This window comes from Papaver somniferum, chromosome 8, assembly GCF_003573695.1.
Source record: "Papaver somniferum cultivar HN1 chromosome 8, ASM357369v1, whole genome shotgun sequence".
Taxonomy (NCBI): domain Eukaryota; kingdom Viridiplantae; phylum Streptophyta; class Magnoliopsida; order Ranunculales; family Papaveraceae; genus Papaver; species Papaver somniferum.
The window spans coordinates 159,538,664-159,554,459 of record NC_039365.1 but is presented as its reverse complement, the minus strand read 5'-3'; the positions used below and the strand labels follow the sequence as shown (position 1 = coordinate 159,554,459).

At 37.2% G+C, this 15,796-nt stretch overlaps 3 protein-coding genes, 1 long non-coding RNA gene, 1 other non-coding gene and 1 pseudogene across 6 annotated transcripts; 4 read left to right on the top strand and 2 right to left on the bottom strand.

Moving 5' to 3' along the window:
- The first annotated feature begins 2,201 nt into the window (after positions 1–2,201).
- On the top strand, positions 2,202–6,791 carry LOC113306872. Its single transcript, XM_026555797.1, has 7 exons — positions 2,202–2,282; positions 2,449–2,508; positions 2,999–3,132; positions 3,276–3,343; positions 3,973–4,056; positions 6,376–6,463; positions 6,554–6,791. The coding sequence occupies exons 4-7, from the start codon at positions 3,318–3,320 to the stop codon at positions 6,743–6,745; spliced, it is 390 nt and encodes a 129-aa protein (XP_026411582.1). The 5' UTR covers positions 2,202–2,282; positions 2,449–2,508; positions 2,999–3,132; positions 3,276–3,317; the 3' UTR covers positions 6,746–6,791.
- Positions 6,792–7,005: 214 nt separating this feature from the next.
- Positions 7,006–7,087, top strand: TRNAS-AGA. The gene has a single exon. It is a non-coding gene; the product is annotated as a tRNA-Ser (tRNA).
- Positions 7,088–7,627: 540 nt separating this feature from the next.
- LOC113306306 lies at positions 7,628–8,799 on the bottom strand (annotated as a pseudogene).
- Positions 8,800–9,362: 563 nt separating this feature from the next.
- Positions 9,363–11,426, top strand: LOC113303712 (amidophosphoribosyltransferase, chloroplastic-like). 2 transcript variants are annotated; one of them, XM_026552772.1, is made up of 3 exons: positions 9,363–11,034; positions 11,140–11,169; positions 11,315–11,426. In XM_026552772.1, the coding sequence occupies exon 1, from the start codon at positions 9,400–9,402 to the stop codon at positions 11,029–11,031; it is 1,632 nt and encodes a 543-aa protein (XP_026408557.1). In that variant the 5' UTR covers positions 9,363–9,399; the 3' UTR covers positions 11,032–11,034; positions 11,140–11,169; positions 11,315–11,426. The 2 variants fall into 2 exon arrangements, with proteins under 2 accessions (XP_026408557.1, XP_026408556.1); XM_026552771.1 differs by lacking the exon at positions 11,315–11,426 and having other exon boundaries at positions 11,140–11,281.
- On the top strand, positions 11,416–12,124 carry LOC113303713 (amidophosphoribosyltransferase 2, chloroplastic-like). Its single transcript, XM_026552775.1, has one exon. The coding sequence runs from the start codon at positions 11,587–11,589 to the stop codon at positions 11,833–11,835; it is 249 nt and encodes an 82-aa protein (XP_026408560.1). The 5' UTR covers positions 11,416–11,586; the 3' UTR covers positions 11,836–12,124.
- A 1,610-nt stretch (positions 12,125–13,734) lies between these two features.
- Positions 13,735–15,477, bottom strand: LOC113304817. Its single transcript, XR_003338427.1, has 2 exons — positions 15,303–15,477; positions 13,735–14,092 (listed from the first exon to the last, which is right to left on the bottom strand). It is a non-coding gene; the product is annotated as an uncharacterized LOC113304817 (long non-coding RNA).
- Positions 15,478–15,796: the final 319 nt, after the last annotated feature.

The window sequence follows — 15,796 nt, the reverse complement described above, 5'->3', positions numbered from 1 at the left end:
AACTGGAAATCAAGAGAATATGAATAAGAGGTTTAGTTTCTTAAACCCTTTACAAAATCCAAATAGGGATCAAGCATTTCAGTGTGTTTCAATTACATTACATTACATCCGATGCACAAAGCAAAAGTGGAAGGAAGAAAAGAAAATCAGAATCCAATCAGGAGATTGGGCTTGTGGACCTGTAGATATTTACTTTTCCGGACGGCTAGATGTTTACTTCTCCACTCTATTCGCGCCCTGACAGTGTCTCCATGGTTCTTTTTAGCACATTTGCTCACCTGCAGCTTGGGTTTAGCAGTAATCTTGTTCCCTGCCTTTTCTTGTTTTTCCTCACAATGTAATTTCCTTTTAGCAGCTTCAACTTTGGGCTCCTGAACTACATCATCTAGTCTTTTCTCACAATGTAATTTCCTTTCCGCTTTATTAGCATCTTCAACTTTGGGCTCCTGAACTACATCATCTTGATTTTTATAAGAAAGGTTCTTATACATATTGGTCCCTGGAATCTTTCTCACTCTAAGCCTGAGAATACATCTTTCTTGCGGTTTTGTTTGAACAACTGGTTGAACAATAGGAGGACTTGGAAGTGGTTGTTCATCTTCAAAATCACTACTACCAAATAAACGATGGTACCAATACTGTTTTTGATCAAGTAAGTCACCACCCTCTGCCATTCTTTTCCTTCCTTAACTAACTGACTTTTTTCTGAAGAAGAATAAAAAGCAAAAGAAGAGGTATTACCAGAGAGATACCTGATTAATTTTGCTACCGGGCTATTTGTTAACTCCCTGAATATTTTTGTTTGTTATGTTTCTGGTTGAGACCTTGCAGGCTGCTATTTGTAGTGTTACTGAGCACAATATTTAGAAACCAACTTCACCTTCTAAATCTTAGCTGCGATGGTATAGTTTCCTAAGTTAAGACGGCAAGTGCCAGAGGTTCAGTTCAGTAATGTGATGGAACTTAACCGTGTGAACTCACGCGGTTCGAGTTAGGATTGAATCGTCAAATCGGGGTCCACCGAATACAGTACAGATAGCGTACATATTGATTTGTAGGTCCGTCCCGCTTTCTTTTCTCAATTTTTTCTCTCTCCTTCTGCTTCTTCATTCTCTCTAGGTATATGGCTAACCCTGAGATTTCACTGCTGGTTTTCTCAGGTCTTGAATCTCTCTCACACATATAATCTTTTTGATTCTTTTAATTTTTTGTCATGTCATTTTCTGGTGAGAATTTGATCAGTTTTATGAAATTGTATCAGGTGGAACTGAAATTAATGGCGTCGTTGAAGATATGAAAAAGTTGACAACTAGGTGTTTCTGATGAAGGACTGCAGAAATTGTTCAGTGTACTTGGTAATTTTAACAAATTAGATTTCTTCAGCTAATATTATGATGTTTGATTGCCCTTGATTGTATTGTTTTAAGATGATAGAAAGTGATTTTGTGTAGGTGTTGGAGGCATTAGATGAATTTCGATCGAGACGTTTGAGACTGCATGTCAGATGAAATCACTGAAGCTCTTGCTATATGAAGATTGCTTGGACACCGTTACATCTTGATTGAGAACACGCGAAATCAGAATGGTACTGTGATCTAATCTGCCTTTCCCTATTCAAAACTAGGCTGGTTAATTTTGTTTGAAATTTGAATAATGTATGATGATTTTCGTTCATTTCAGTTCACTAAAGACTTTAACCTCCATTTGATGTCTAGTCAATTTGAAGCTTAATGGTGCACATTTTTGGCCATAGTTTTGGAGAGCCTGCCTAACCCTCTTAAGCCACTTTCACCTTTTCCACTTTAATGTGGCAAGATTTGAAATAAATGTCATTTTGAGCCAGGTTTCTATGTTGACTGTTACCGCTATTGGGAGGAGTTACCATTTAGAAATATCTTTTGCTTGACTGATCGAAAAATACCAAAATCACGATTTGCTTCTTGATTAGCTTTTTAAAACATGTGATAAATCTTTTCTTTACACAAAATTACTCACACTCTGAGAATATCTTGTTGTTTCCTGTTTTTCCCTAGCACGGTTTATCTTCTTCGGTCGATTTTATGTAGTGGGGTTATCAAGTCAAATCATGCCTTCAGATTCTTAATTTTAGATTTTTGTTATTGTTTTGCTAGGTTCCGTGGTCGTGGGACTGTTGAATTAGTGTGCTGAGTTCATAATTTGACAGGTACGATATTGTTGAAGGAGAGCACTCTCTATTGAATGGTGTATCAAAACCCCACCGAGAAACCATCAGAGCCTTTTTGGCTTATTTCCAAAATCAGGTATCCAGCGTTTGACTTCAGTTTAAAAATTGAAAGAAAGTTTTAGTTATTTTTTCAAATGAGTTCTCTTTTTCCATTGCAATTATGTTCAATGACATTGTCTTTCTAGTTAGTAGATTTTTGCTTCTTCAAAATTTTGACGCTAATGTTTGACGCTTTCTGATAGTTGCACATTACACAGATCCTCCGGCGGGCAAGGGGAATAGTTTTGTTTCAGCAATAGAAGGTATTATTTTTTGCTTGGATGGATCAAACTCAGATCATGCTTTTAGTTATCATAAAATGATACCTTGGTGTTTGGCTTGTGGTAATAATTCCTTTTTCACTATCATACCAGTCGTCTCCACTAAACCTAGGCGAGGTGGTTGAGTTGGTTATGGAATAAGAAAATCTATGAAATCAATTTCAGTTTTGTTAGGTAGTGGATCTACACTTAATGGACCAAGAGAAGCTCTATGGAGGAATGGTTCTTGGAAATTGTTATAGATGTTTGAGAAACCCTTGAGGTTGTTGTGGTCTTGATTTAATGCTTGAGGTGGTATAATGGCACCTCTATACCTTGCTTTTCGGTTTTATGTAAGGACCCTATAATTTAAGAGTATTGCATGCTTAATATTACCAAAAGGTTTGCATGTTGAACTGCGCTCTTCCTCTTGGGTCATTGCTGGAAACTGACTTCCATTATGCTTACAGCATTGCAAATTTTTTCTTTGCAGGTTCCCAAATATTCTTCCAGTTTTTAGATGCTGCAGTACTCTTGTTTTCACGTGTTACAAATATTCCGACAGAAAGTCTCGTTCTCCCTGTGATATCCACAAATGACAGACTTACGTTGGGATGTGAATTATGGGTATGGTTGTCGGCTAATGTTTTTCATCCTTTTTCATAAATGCTGGTGGAACATATAATTTTTCTGTTCCAAATGAGCAGTGGACACGTATGTCGATTTGCTGATCTCAAGTTTGTTTCTGGCTTTGTAACATTTGTGTTTAGGATGGAACCATAATACATGGGCAACAACAAAAATTGCATCTAATGGATCTATTCAACCTGTTGATAAGGTATTTCCCAATTTTGGTTATAAATTATTTTTATTTCTTTTTCATTCTTCCCTGCTCTGTTTAAATAAGTTCTAAGCCATATTACCAGAGAGCTCAGTCAGGCCTCAAGTTTATCATTTTATCTGCCAGTATGCGTGATAGTACCATATCGAGCAGTATAATCATCTTTTGACCCATAAAAAAAGATCACTTTATGAACCTTGATTTATTGTTTCTTTAGTGGTCATGGTTTTTTATGTACTAAAAGTTCTGTTTGATACCCTGTTTTTATGATTTGTTACCTAAAGAGATGGCTTGCAATATCCAGCAATCAATATTGGGGATAAATGCTGAAACATTTGATGTGAAACTTAATCGTATTTGATGTTGATGTTGCATATCCTGCATTACTTTTTGCATTAAGATATGTCAAAGGAGACATGACTATAAAAAGTTGCTGAATTATGGTTTCAGTATAGTGGTGTTTTTTAGGTTGGTGACTGCATATCAAATTTGGTTGATAGACATTATTGACGACGATTTACTTTATGCACACAAGCTATACCGTGTATCTACTGTTAACGTAGTTATTCTTTTGTATGTGTTGACATATATAGCTGCTTATTTCGTTGTTTTATTCTTGTGGATAGAAAGGCTCCTCTATTCCAGCATTGGCTTCAAGAACAAAGAGAATGTTCTACATGTCAAGTGAGGGAAGAAACTTGTTACACGAGGTTAGTGATTTTTATGGTTTTTGGTTGTCTGATTTTTTTCCCCCAGATCTCTTATATTTTATGCACGTTAGTTTAGACTCACCAACTTCCTACTAAATGTGCTAATCTTTCGGTAACACCCATCCATGTCTTATGCCATTACCTGACACCCACTCTTATTTACTAAAAGCAAGTGAGTTCCCCTCTTTGCGAACCCCCACATCAAATCCACTGACAGTTTTATGAGGGGCCGCGCCTCCCACCTCCTCGGAAGAATTTCACCAGCTTAAACTGATTACCGTGTCCCTAATCTCCCTTGGGACGACAATACACCTCTCCAGATCTCGAGCACGCTTGTATCCAGAATTTCAGAGGGACAAAGGACAACATGAGTTTGAATGGGTAATATTGAATAGAGATAGAGTTAGTGTGTCTTTTTGGATTAAATAGGAGGCCTTCTACATATAATATTTTCGCTGACATCCACATCCGCAAATACTTTTAATATACTCATGATTCTGTCTCTAAATTTGAAATCTGATTTTTAGCCAAAATACATAGAAAATCTGTAGATAGGAATTTCACAAGAAAATAGAAAGGATTTCTGTCTTTTAGTATAACTGATAGGTAGTTACACTAAAAGACAGAAAACATTATGACACAGAAACCCTTTTTCGATTTCAGAAAACATCCAACAATTTGTGTCAGGAATTTTCTTCTTAAAGCTGAGTATCATTTTTAAGCTTCAAAGATGGCGTTTAGAATGAGCATCATGACCCTTCCAGATTGACTGCTTCAGAATGAGTTTCAGTTTGATAAGAGTCCTCTTCTGTACGAAGATGGCGTTGTAAACCTTCAAAAGTGTCGTTGTCTTCATCTTGCTTAAGTTTCTTCTTGTGCTCATTCCAGAAAGGGGAAGTCAGGAGCTGAAAGCTTTAAAATGATTTAGTACGAGCATATTTGGGCATTTATTAGTGTTCTGACTCAAAATGGTTTCATTTTATTAAACTGTAAAGACAGTTATTTCCATTGTACGTATTAAAATTATAAATATAATTTACGGATAAAGTGGCAGATTGATTTACGGATACTCATATCTTTATTTTAGTTTTTGTTATGAAAGCCAAATTTATTAAGGATCCTGAAAATGAGGGGTATTTATACAATTCCCTCATGTATTAACTGATACGGTTTACAGTTCCCTGAAGAGGAAGGATAAAGCATATTTTTCTTTTCTTTTTTCTATCTCTATTTATGTCTGGATATATGTAGGTATTGCTTGGCTCTGGGGAGGTAATTTTCTCAAGGTCTTGTCCTAACTCCTAAGGTAATTTTTTCCATCAAGTGCTGTAGTGTTTGGTTGCCCGTTCAAAACTGAAAAGAGTTCTCCGATAATTCGTGTCTTTACTATGTCGCTGTAAATTATCGATGATGAGATTCTTTTCAGTAAGGAAATTTTATCTCCATGCCGTAGCAGCTTGACTTGTTCGTAAGAATAGTCAATTCAATTAGTAACAGTAGTTGTTAACTGCTTTTCCAAATGCAGGTGTTTTTGTTGAATGGTTCACATGACCGAGAAACTAGTGATTTATCTGCCTCTGGCTTCATTACTGGCATTGCAGATGCTTTAAATCGAACTTATAGAGATCCTCAAAATTGTATGAAGAACCCTGTGAGTGAACGTTTTATCTGTTTATTTATTTTAGCATTTGCTCCTCCTTCCCTCCATTACATGGAATACTTTTTTTTCCTTCTAAAATATATGATTCAACATAAATTAAAAAAAGAAAAAGAAAAAGAAAAAAAAAATAGCGTTGATATATCTCAGACTAGGCCATAGGCCTTCAAATTGCCAGCTTAATTCATGTTGTGCTCCTTTGCTTAGATAGGATCCAACATGGGTACCTGTAAGTTGGATATATCATATTCGACATTTCCAGTTGTACTGCTTGAAACCTTTCTTTTTAATGAAATGTTTTTGATTCTCCCATTCACAAAATTTGCAAGCGTTTAAATGCACAACCTTGAAACACTGGAAGTTCCATGGTTTAATCATGGTTTAGCTGCCTGATATGTACTGCTAAATGATGCCTTAATTGAGATTGTGTGTATGTGAAGATGAATTGATGTAATTAATGCATCGGGACATAAGTGTTATCTTCTTAAGAAGTTTCCTTCTCTTGTTTGCAATACAAGTATTAGTGTATCACTATCACCAGCGTGTTTTTATTGTTACCACAAATGGGTTCTTTAATTCCAAAAATTGGTGAATTGCATTTTGTTATGTCTATATTATAAATTCATCTTATCCATAACTCGGAAAAGTCATTTTTCGTGCAGCAAGTCAGTATGTTATTGCCCTGTTGGTTCCCAAGGATGGTCAAATTCCAGTAGATGTTCAGAGTTGTCTAAGCAAGGAATCTTTCAGGTGCTATTGTACACTTAACTTTCGAGCTATATTCTTTGTTACTACATAATAATATCCATGCGCCTGCCATACTTATCCTTTTTGGAACAGTGTAATTGCAAGACAGTATTCCATTCTTCGTGGAGCCCTTCAACGCATTTCCCTCTGGAATCTTATTGTTTGGGTATGACCGGACAACTACCGATATCTATGAATCTGACAATTGTTTCTTATAATTTGGATTCTATCTTCTATAGGCAGCGGTCTAATTCCACGACGGAGAGTCGGCGTGGCGTAAAGTGATCTTTTAAAATTAAAACCTTAAATAGATTTTTTGCTTAAATTACTTTGGACCACTTATTTATTGTCTGATGTTATTAATTGCTTGAATGTTATTTTCTGATTCTTTATCTCTTTCTCATCTGTATCTTTCTGTAATTGGTTCCCTTAAAGGGTTTTTTTGTCATTAATTTTAATCTAAGGTCTCATCTTCATGAGGCGTTTTTGAATTAAGCTGTTTTCTGAATTTATATTTGATGCGTCTGAAAAAAGAGTACAACAACGTGGTCGTGCCGGAGTGGTTATCGGGCATGACTAGAAATCATGTGGGCTTTGCCCGCGCAGGTTCGAATCCTGCCGACCACGTTTTCATTTTAAATTAAATAGCTTACTGAATTTTATCAATCAATTCAATGCAATTTCATTCATATTTTGAACAGTTAGGAACTCTATTTTTCTTAACAATCTTGTGTCCCACTTTAGGGACTGCAGATGTTACAATACAGTAACTTCTGTGGGATCTCTGCAGCATTTCCACATTGCTTGGCAAATATTTTCCTCAAAGATTGGATTTTGAGTTCTACAGGCTTAGGAGGTAATTTTTCTTGAATAGTTGTTTGTCCCTTGAGTATTTATAAGTTAGAACATTTCGATTCCAGAAAGGTGTCACTGATGTCTATCAATCTGTGAATTATGACAACATATTAACTCTTAAATCATAATGTCTTCTGATACACTTGAGTCACTACTTACCCTTCTACTTACTAGTGGATTGTTTTATATATTTTCTTTCCAAGTTTCGTATATTTTCAGTTCTGAAACTTTCAGGTTAGTAGTATTTAGTATAAGGAAAGGATAAACATAGATATATCAAGAGGAAATATTCATCTATAATTGCACTTCTTCTTATGCAGTTGGGTAGGAGGCTTCCATGGCAATACCACATAGACCTTCATTAGCATCAACATCTCTTTGCATCCTTATGTATCCGTCCTCACCCCATGAATTCTTCACGAGCCGATACTTAGTTCCATTACTATCAGTCCCGTGCCCTACTGTGGTAACACCATGGTCTAATTCGGTCCCACAAGTTCCTGTGAATGCCCCGCTTGAGTAAAACTGAAAGTCCTGGCCACTGACATCAATGGCAACTGAAACAGGTTTTGCTTTGAGACGGCCTTTAGTAGAGATGCCTCGTTGTTTGCTGGCACATCTTCATAACCATTGATTGAGGCAGCATGGGTGCCCTCCTTATTGTTGCAGCTTCCATCGACTCCGTTGTATGGGTAGTTAGCTTCTGCCGTGAGACCTCCGTTTTCATGGATGAATTCAAAGGCGTCGTCCATTAGACCACCCTCGCAGCCTTAATCTTCACCTTTAGTATCGCAGTCTACTAACTCTTGTTCAGATAGAGAGGTTAGCTTACCAGTTGCCAGTTGTGTTATTCCTTCCATGGCTGCCACTGCAAAGAATGCCCAACAGCATCCTGTGTTTTGTTTTCACAAAATATGAAAAATGTTAAGTTTGGGATCAATTTAGGAATTGAAGTTTGCGTAATGTTAGAATAGAATACACATTCTGTGCATATTGGTTATATGCCATTAGGGTAAATCAGTCTTTCTGGGGATTTTTACACAATATATGGAAAATGTTGTTACATATCACACTGCCCTTGGTCCTTAACTGGTGTAACGGCTCCTTTCTTTCTCCAATCCATGGTGGATGGTACGGCAGTAACATTTTCATACCTGAATGCTGTTGATTCCTGTGGACTTGTTCTCCATGACTTCTTGTATCCATTGCGAGAAGATTTAAATTCTTCAATGGTTTGATCTGCAAACTCATTGACACTTAATTTGTATGGTTTGCTTCTAGCATTACTGGACTCGATGAATTCTACATTGGCCTTGAATATACTAAAGCGGTTTTCCTTCAGCTTGGTTCTTATAGACTTTCCCATATTGAGTCATCCACTGTTGGTGTCTATCAACCATGGTTGGCTCATGGAGTAGTATTACTCTACTCGACATAGCTTGAGAAGCCAAAGCAGCCAAAATGATGAATAAGACCATACACATTTTTATAGTACCGCTTCCCTCCTACCCAAAATTTAAGCTTGAAAATTCAGTAACCCATTCATCAACCAGGCGAGTGTAGTAATCAAGAGCTACATTTTGGCCAAGAACGCTACGAATCGTACAAATCCCATCAATGTCCAACTGCTGCAGCATCAAATAGTTCCTCCCACCTTGCATCCACGTCTGTAAATTCGGCTTTACTCTCACCTCGTAATTCTGGGATGCATACGGAATCCCACAATTTTCAGGTACCTCCTACCAACTTCTTCATTTAAACATTACGACGGATCCATACACTAGAATTGGTAAGGTGGACAAATCTGAGAACAACATAACTGCCAGTTCCAGGATATGAGAGCTACATTTTGATGCCAATGCCGCAGTGCCATATTTTTCGGCACCAGAAAACTTCAAACCCGAACAATATGACCCATCAGTGACGGATCCTGATCCGGATGGGGACCCGTATCGACCTACCCAAGTCCGGCAGACGACTTCCTTTTCCTGTTAAAGACTTAAACCCTACACACCCCAAATTACAGCATCTCTCACTGCCTCCACTTCCTCCACCTCCATTAGAGGTTTACAGAAATTTCTTCAATGGCAGCAACAAATCTCTCATCTGTCCGATCATCAATATCATCTTCAATACAGAACCCTCATTATCCTCTCAAAACCCCAGTTTTGGTTAAACCCTTGTTGAACCTTAAACCAGCAAATCCAAGCTCATCATCATCATTATGTCAATCACTCTCTATCACTAATCAAACCCAAAAAAGTTTCAATCTTTCTTGCAAAAACCAAAAACCCACATCTGATTTCACCATTGCAGATAACCAAGATGATGATTTTGATGATAAACTTAGAGAAGAATGTGGTGTCGCTGGTATTTATGGCGATCCAGAAGCTTCCCGTCTTTGTTATTTAGCTCTCCATGCACTTCAGCATCGTGGACAAGAAGGTGCTGGTATTGTTACTGTTGATAAGGGCGAATTCAGGTTAAAACCTGGTGTTGGTTTAGTTTCTGAAGTTTTTAACGAAACAGAACTTAATAAATTACCTGGTGATGTAGCAATTGGTCATGTACGTTATTCAACTGCTGGTGCTTCGATGCTTAAGAATGTTCAACCTTTTATTGCTGATTGTAAATTTGGTTCAGTTGGTGTGGCTCATAATGGTAATTTTGTCAATTATTCTTCACTGAGAGCTAAGCTTGAAGAAACTGGTGCTATTTTTAATTCTAGTTCTGATACTGAAGTTGTTTTACATCTGATTGCTCATTCAAAAGCTTCAAATTTACTACTTAGTATTATTGATGCTTGTGAACAAGTTAAAGGTGCATATTCATTGGTATTTGTTACTAAAGATAAATTAGTTGCTGTTCGTGATCCTCACGGGTTCAGACCGCTAGTTATGGGTTGTCGAAGTAACGGTTCTTATGTTTTTGCTTCTGAAACTTGTGCATTAGATTTGATTGAAGCAACATATGAGAGAGAAGTGCATCCTGGTGAAGTAATTGTGGTTGATAAAGATGGTTGTGAAAGTCTTTATTTAGCGCCTAGGTTTGAACGAAGAGCTTGTATCTTTGAGCATATTTATTTTTCTCAGCCGAATTCGATTGTTTTTGGTCGATCAGTTTATCAATCGAGAAGAGAATTTGGTGAGATTTTAGCTACAGAAGCTCCTGTTGATTGTGATGTTGTCATAGCAGTGCCTGATTCAGGGGTTGTTGCTGCACTTGGGTATGCGACTAAAGCTGGGGTTCCATTTGAACAAGGTTTGATAAGATCACATTATGTTGGAAGAACCTTTATTGAACCGACACAGAAGATTAGAGATTTTGGTGTGAAATTGAAACTTGCGCCGGTTAGGGGTGTTATTGAAGGTAAAAGAGTTGTTGTTGTTGACGATTCAATTGTTAGAGGAACAACGTCTTCGAAAATTGTTAGGTTGTTGAAAGAAGCTGGAGCAACAGAAGTTCATATGAGAATCGCGAGTCCGCCAATGGTTGCTTCTTGTTATTATGGAGTTGATACACCAAATGCAGAGGAGTTGATTTCGAAAAGGTTGAGTATTGAAGAAACTAGGAAGTACATCGGGTGTGACTCGCTTGCTTTTCTTCCATTTGATAGCTTGAAGGAATTACTCAAAGAAGATTCATCTGGGTTTTGCTATGCTTGTTTCACTGGGAATTACCCTGTTCCACCAGAACGCAAGGCGGTTAAAGTGTAAAAGGTAGGTGATTTTGTCGACAATGTGTTGAATTAAGAGTTTAACTGACAAGGGGTTCTTTTGGTTTTAATTTTTGTTTGGATTCTAAAACGGTTGTTTTGTTTTTAGTTATTGGTAGGCAGAAAATCAAGAATACAGGTTAGAGGGAACTGGGTATCTTTGAGCATATTTATTTTTCTCAGCCGAATTCGATTGTTTTTGGCCATTCAGTTTATCAATCGAGAAGAGTTTGGTGAGATTTTAGCTACAGAAGCACATGTTGATTGTGATGTTGTTATAGCAGTGCCTGATTCAGGGGTTGTTGCTGCACTTGGGTATGCGACTAAAGCTGGGGTTCCATTTGAACAAGGTTTGATAAGATCACATTATGTTGGAAGAACCTTTATTGAACCGACGCAGAAGATTAGAGATTTTGGTGTGAAATTGAAACTTGCGCCGGTTAGGGGTGTTATCGAAGGTAAAAGAGTTGTTGTTGTTGACGATTCAATTGTTAGAGGAACAATATCTTCGAAAATTGTAAGGTTGTTGAAAGAAGCTGGAGCAACAGAAGTTCATATGAGAATCGCGAGTCCACCAATGGTTGCTTCTTGTTATTATGGAGTTGATACACCAAATGCAGAGGAGTTGATTTCGAAAAGGTTGAGTATCGAAGAAACTAGGAAGTACATTGGGTGTGACTTGCTTGCTTTTCTTCCATTTGATAGCTTGACGGAATTACTCAAGGAAGATTCGTCTGGTTTTTGCTATGCTTGTTTCACTGGGAATTACCCTGTTTCACCAGAACGCAAGGCGGTTAAAGTGTAAAAGGCAGGTGATTTTGTCGACCATGTGTTGAATGGAGAGTTTAACTGACTAGGGGTTCTTTTGGTTTTAATTTTTGTTTGGATTCTAAAACGGTTGTTTTCTTTTTAGTTATTGGTAGGCAGAAAATTAAGAATACAGGTTAGAGGGAACTGGGTATCTTTTGAATATCTTCCTTTACAATTCAATTCTTTTTATATGATGCTCTATCATTCAGGTCTCCAAATCGAATTTGATGATTAAAAGTGTATAACATTGATGAATGAAATGTCTACTTTGTTACTTGTTTGTTCTTTGCTGTTATATCCGGATTGTTTATCTAAGTTCTCTGTTTGTTGGGTGCTGAATGCTGTTGATTCTCTTCATGCCGAGATTACGCTACAGAAGTTTGGCTTTTAGAGACAAACGGGACAGCGTTTGAGCTTTTAGGGATCATGACTGAAGATGCCAAACTAACAGCTGATTGCAGAAATTTCAAGAACGGTAGCTATTAGCTAAGATAAACCCTCCTGTGGAGACTAGCTAACGATTTTGACCCCTGAACCATTCAACTGGCAGTCCGGTGCTTACTAAGGTATGAAACAGCAGATGCAAACATTGAAAAGTAACCAGTGTCACTTGGGTGTTTTAGACAGGATGATAAACCTCTGTTGATTTTAAATGCCAGCAACATACAAGCTATTGTTTATATCAGAGGAACCGCACATCCAGTGGACCATCGTGGTTTATCTTGGGGCTCATTGAGGCTCCGAGCACTGTAAGCTCATCAATTGAACATGGGTCGTCTCGTTTTTTTCGTTATCCTTCTTCATCACGCAAATCCGTTCTTCCGCAGAACCAAGTTCTTGCGGTACAATGCGCCGTCCAGTTCCGCCACTAGTTATAATGTCTAAACGAAACCGAGATTCTTCAAACGCAAGCCCTATTTCTTCCGCTATGGAAACTAGTACTGGAACCACGAGGATTAGTTTTCCCGAGAATTTTAGGTCGAAACTGAAACAAGAATGGTTGGAGGATTAGTTTTCCCGAGAATTTTAGGTCGAAACCGAAACAAGAACGGTTGGATTCATGTATCGCATAGTTGAATATCTCAAATCCTGGTTTTGATAACTTCGATCTCTCTGAGAAAGAGAAACTCATCTTCGAGGGGTTTCTGTTTTCTGATATGGAACTTTCTTGTAGTGGCACGTTTCCTGAAAATACTCATACTTTTGATCTAGCTGATCATCCCGATCCTTTAGTTCTTCAGGTATTAAACACAGTGCTTGCTCCTTTAGTTCTTCAGGTATTAAACACAGTGCTTGCTCTTAGAAGTAATCTAGTTATTGTTTAACCATGTTTGAGAAAATGTTGTTACGCATATATATTTGGGGTTAAGTGGTAAAATGCCCCAAAATCGATCCTAATGTTGTGAAAATGCCCCGACGTAAGGCAAAAAATTAAAGTGCCCCAAAATGTTATCAAAATGCCCATTCCATTATGTATTCCGTTTCCGATGGTTAAGTGGTGAAACTAGTAAGCATGTGGCCCCGCACGTGCAAACAAATTTCATTCACATCCTTCTGTCAAACAGGATGACACGCAGTGACTGCTTTGGCATTTGCCTGAATTGGTGAGATCGCGACACGTGGCTACTCTAAAATTGGACGGTGGCAGATGAAGGGGTTTAATTTACCGAAATGGGGGTTTCTTTTTAAAAAATGATCAGCGTGTCCTATTAACTAGGATTGCGACACGTGTGAAATCATTTCAAATCAACGGCTACAGATTCCGACTGTTGGGGAACATCCAAAAGCAAAAAATCAGTATATTGATTTTTTTTTCTTCATAATGGCTGCTAGCTCCGGCGAGAAAATGAAAATGGTAAGTTCAATTTCAATAATTTTACAAAGAAGAACATAGTTAGGGATCGGTAGTATCAATAATCACTTTAATTTTTACTTAATTTGCAGGAATGTGAGATGTGCAACGAAAAAAATCATCAATCAATTGATTGTCCTTGGATCTACACAAGGTAAATTAGTTCCTTGTAATGGTATTTGAAAACTTATTAAGGCAAGATGATGCTAATTCTGGGAAGAAATTCTTCTCTTGCTCTAATCCTATGTGTTCGTACTTCGAATGGTTTGATGATGCAATTAAATCCATGGCACCTCAGTACAAAGGAGGTTGTGATGCTTGTGTTGGTGATCACAAATTTTTTGATTGTCCTTGGTCACAGACTCCGTGTATCCAGAAATTCCTATCCTCATTACCCATTCTGAAACATTTAACAAAAACAAAACAAATCAATAATCATGATCAAAACTATAAATACAAAAATTAACAAAATAGCAGCCATATAAAAATTTAATATACATCTGAGATACTATGCTTTGCCACAAATATAATAACTTAAGAAGGTATGTCATGTTTATCTATGAATGCATTAGCATTCCACAAACCTGTACATAATAAGAACATTTTCAGCAGCTATACAAATGCAGTCTGAGGGTCTCAACAAATAAAGCAGCTGAGACACCACTAAAAATGAAATTTGATTATGCACAAACCAAATTACAAACCAGAACACAAGTTCAAGTATGACCCAATTTTACAGATAATTGGCTAATGACGAAGCCAAATAACATAAGTACTGAACTATACTATCTAACACAACAATCACCTAGTGATTTAAATACTAAGTATTCACCTAAACGAGAATACTGAAAAAGTTCAAAGTTCATCAACAAACAAGTGTAGCATTTTACATGTTTTCCACAAGCATAAACACACAAAGTTTGTTATGCTTCGATTAATGCAAACAATGAACTAATAATCAACAGTTAGACTTCTTCAGGCATATGTCATTTAGCTATAAAGACTCAAGCACGCAGGGCAAGTAACAACCCCCGGAAGTGCACAGACTTCATGACAGAGACTGAAGCACGCAAATGCGAGTTTTCAAAGTGATATAGGCTACATGAGATACTAATTTCAACATGTAAAAACTCTGATTAAATCTGGTATTCACTTACAAAGTTTACTTTTCTCTTCTAAGAATCAAAACGCATGTAATAATTAGTAAATTAATAATAAAACAATCACAGAATATCAAAATTTTAGCTGAAATAAGGATTGGGTTAGACTCAAAAAGTTCCAATTGTCTATTTTTTAATTGGAATGTTCGTTGTTAGTTGTCCATGAGATACTGTGATACCCACTACCACCCACTCATTAAATAGTGACCTAAACTAATGAATTCTCAGTGCTCAAAACTCAACCTCGAAACACAAGCTTTCTCAACAGTTTTAAATTTCGGTGAAATTTACAATCATCTTAAATATAACCCTAATTCAGAAATAAAAATACCCAATTTTTATAAACCCTAATTTCTGTAAACATAGATTCAGAAAACTAAATACTAAGTCACAATAACCATTAAAATAAGTCAAAATTATACTAACCATTAAGGATTTTAGATTACTAACCTGTTTCAGTATCCTTGGATCTTCTCAGTTCTGTTCTTCACGCTTTAAAAATTCATGGGATTTCAGATCTCGACCTAACTATCTCGACCTGTCTCTCTCGATCTTCTCAGTTTACTTCAGTTCTTCTCCTTCTCTCGATCTGTCTCTCTCTATCTGGGTTATTTTCCCTTTCAGATTTTGAGTTTCTCTGGAGGAAACTCGATGAAGAGAAGATAAGATATGTGCCGACACGTACGGAGAAACACGTGCACTAAGATGTGACGTGTCCATTTCCTACCCAACCACGTGGCACCAAGTGTTGCGTCATCAACGGGTAAAAATGTACTTATAACAATCCACGTGTAAGTATGTCGTCCGCCCACATGTCAGACCTTCTCATCTGTCACCGTTCCTTTTTTTCGAGATCTATATTTTATAAGATACTGACATGTGTCCCCAAATATAATCTCCCACCGTGAATTATTATCAAGGTTATTATTGACATTTCAGTCAGT

Coding starts and splice junctions, on each gene's coding strand:
- LOC113306872 (XM_026555797.1), top strand. CDS start 3,318: ATGGATCTATTCAACCTGTTGATAAG. Junction 3,344..3,972: donor CTATTCAACCTGTTGATAAG/GTATTTCCCAAT, acceptor TCTTGTGGATAG/AAAGGCTCCTCTATTCCAGC. Junction 4,057..6,375: donor GAAGAAACTTGTTACACGAG/GTTAGTGATTTT, acceptor TTTTTCGTGCAG/CAAGTCAGTATGTTATTGCC.
- LOC113303712 (XM_026552772.1), top strand. CDS start 9,400: ATGGCAGCAACAAATCTCTCATCTGTCCGATCATCAATATCATCTTCA.
- LOC113303713 (XM_026552775.1), top strand. CDS start 11,587: ATGAGAATCGCGAGTCCACCAATGGTTGCTTCTTGTTATTATGGAGTT.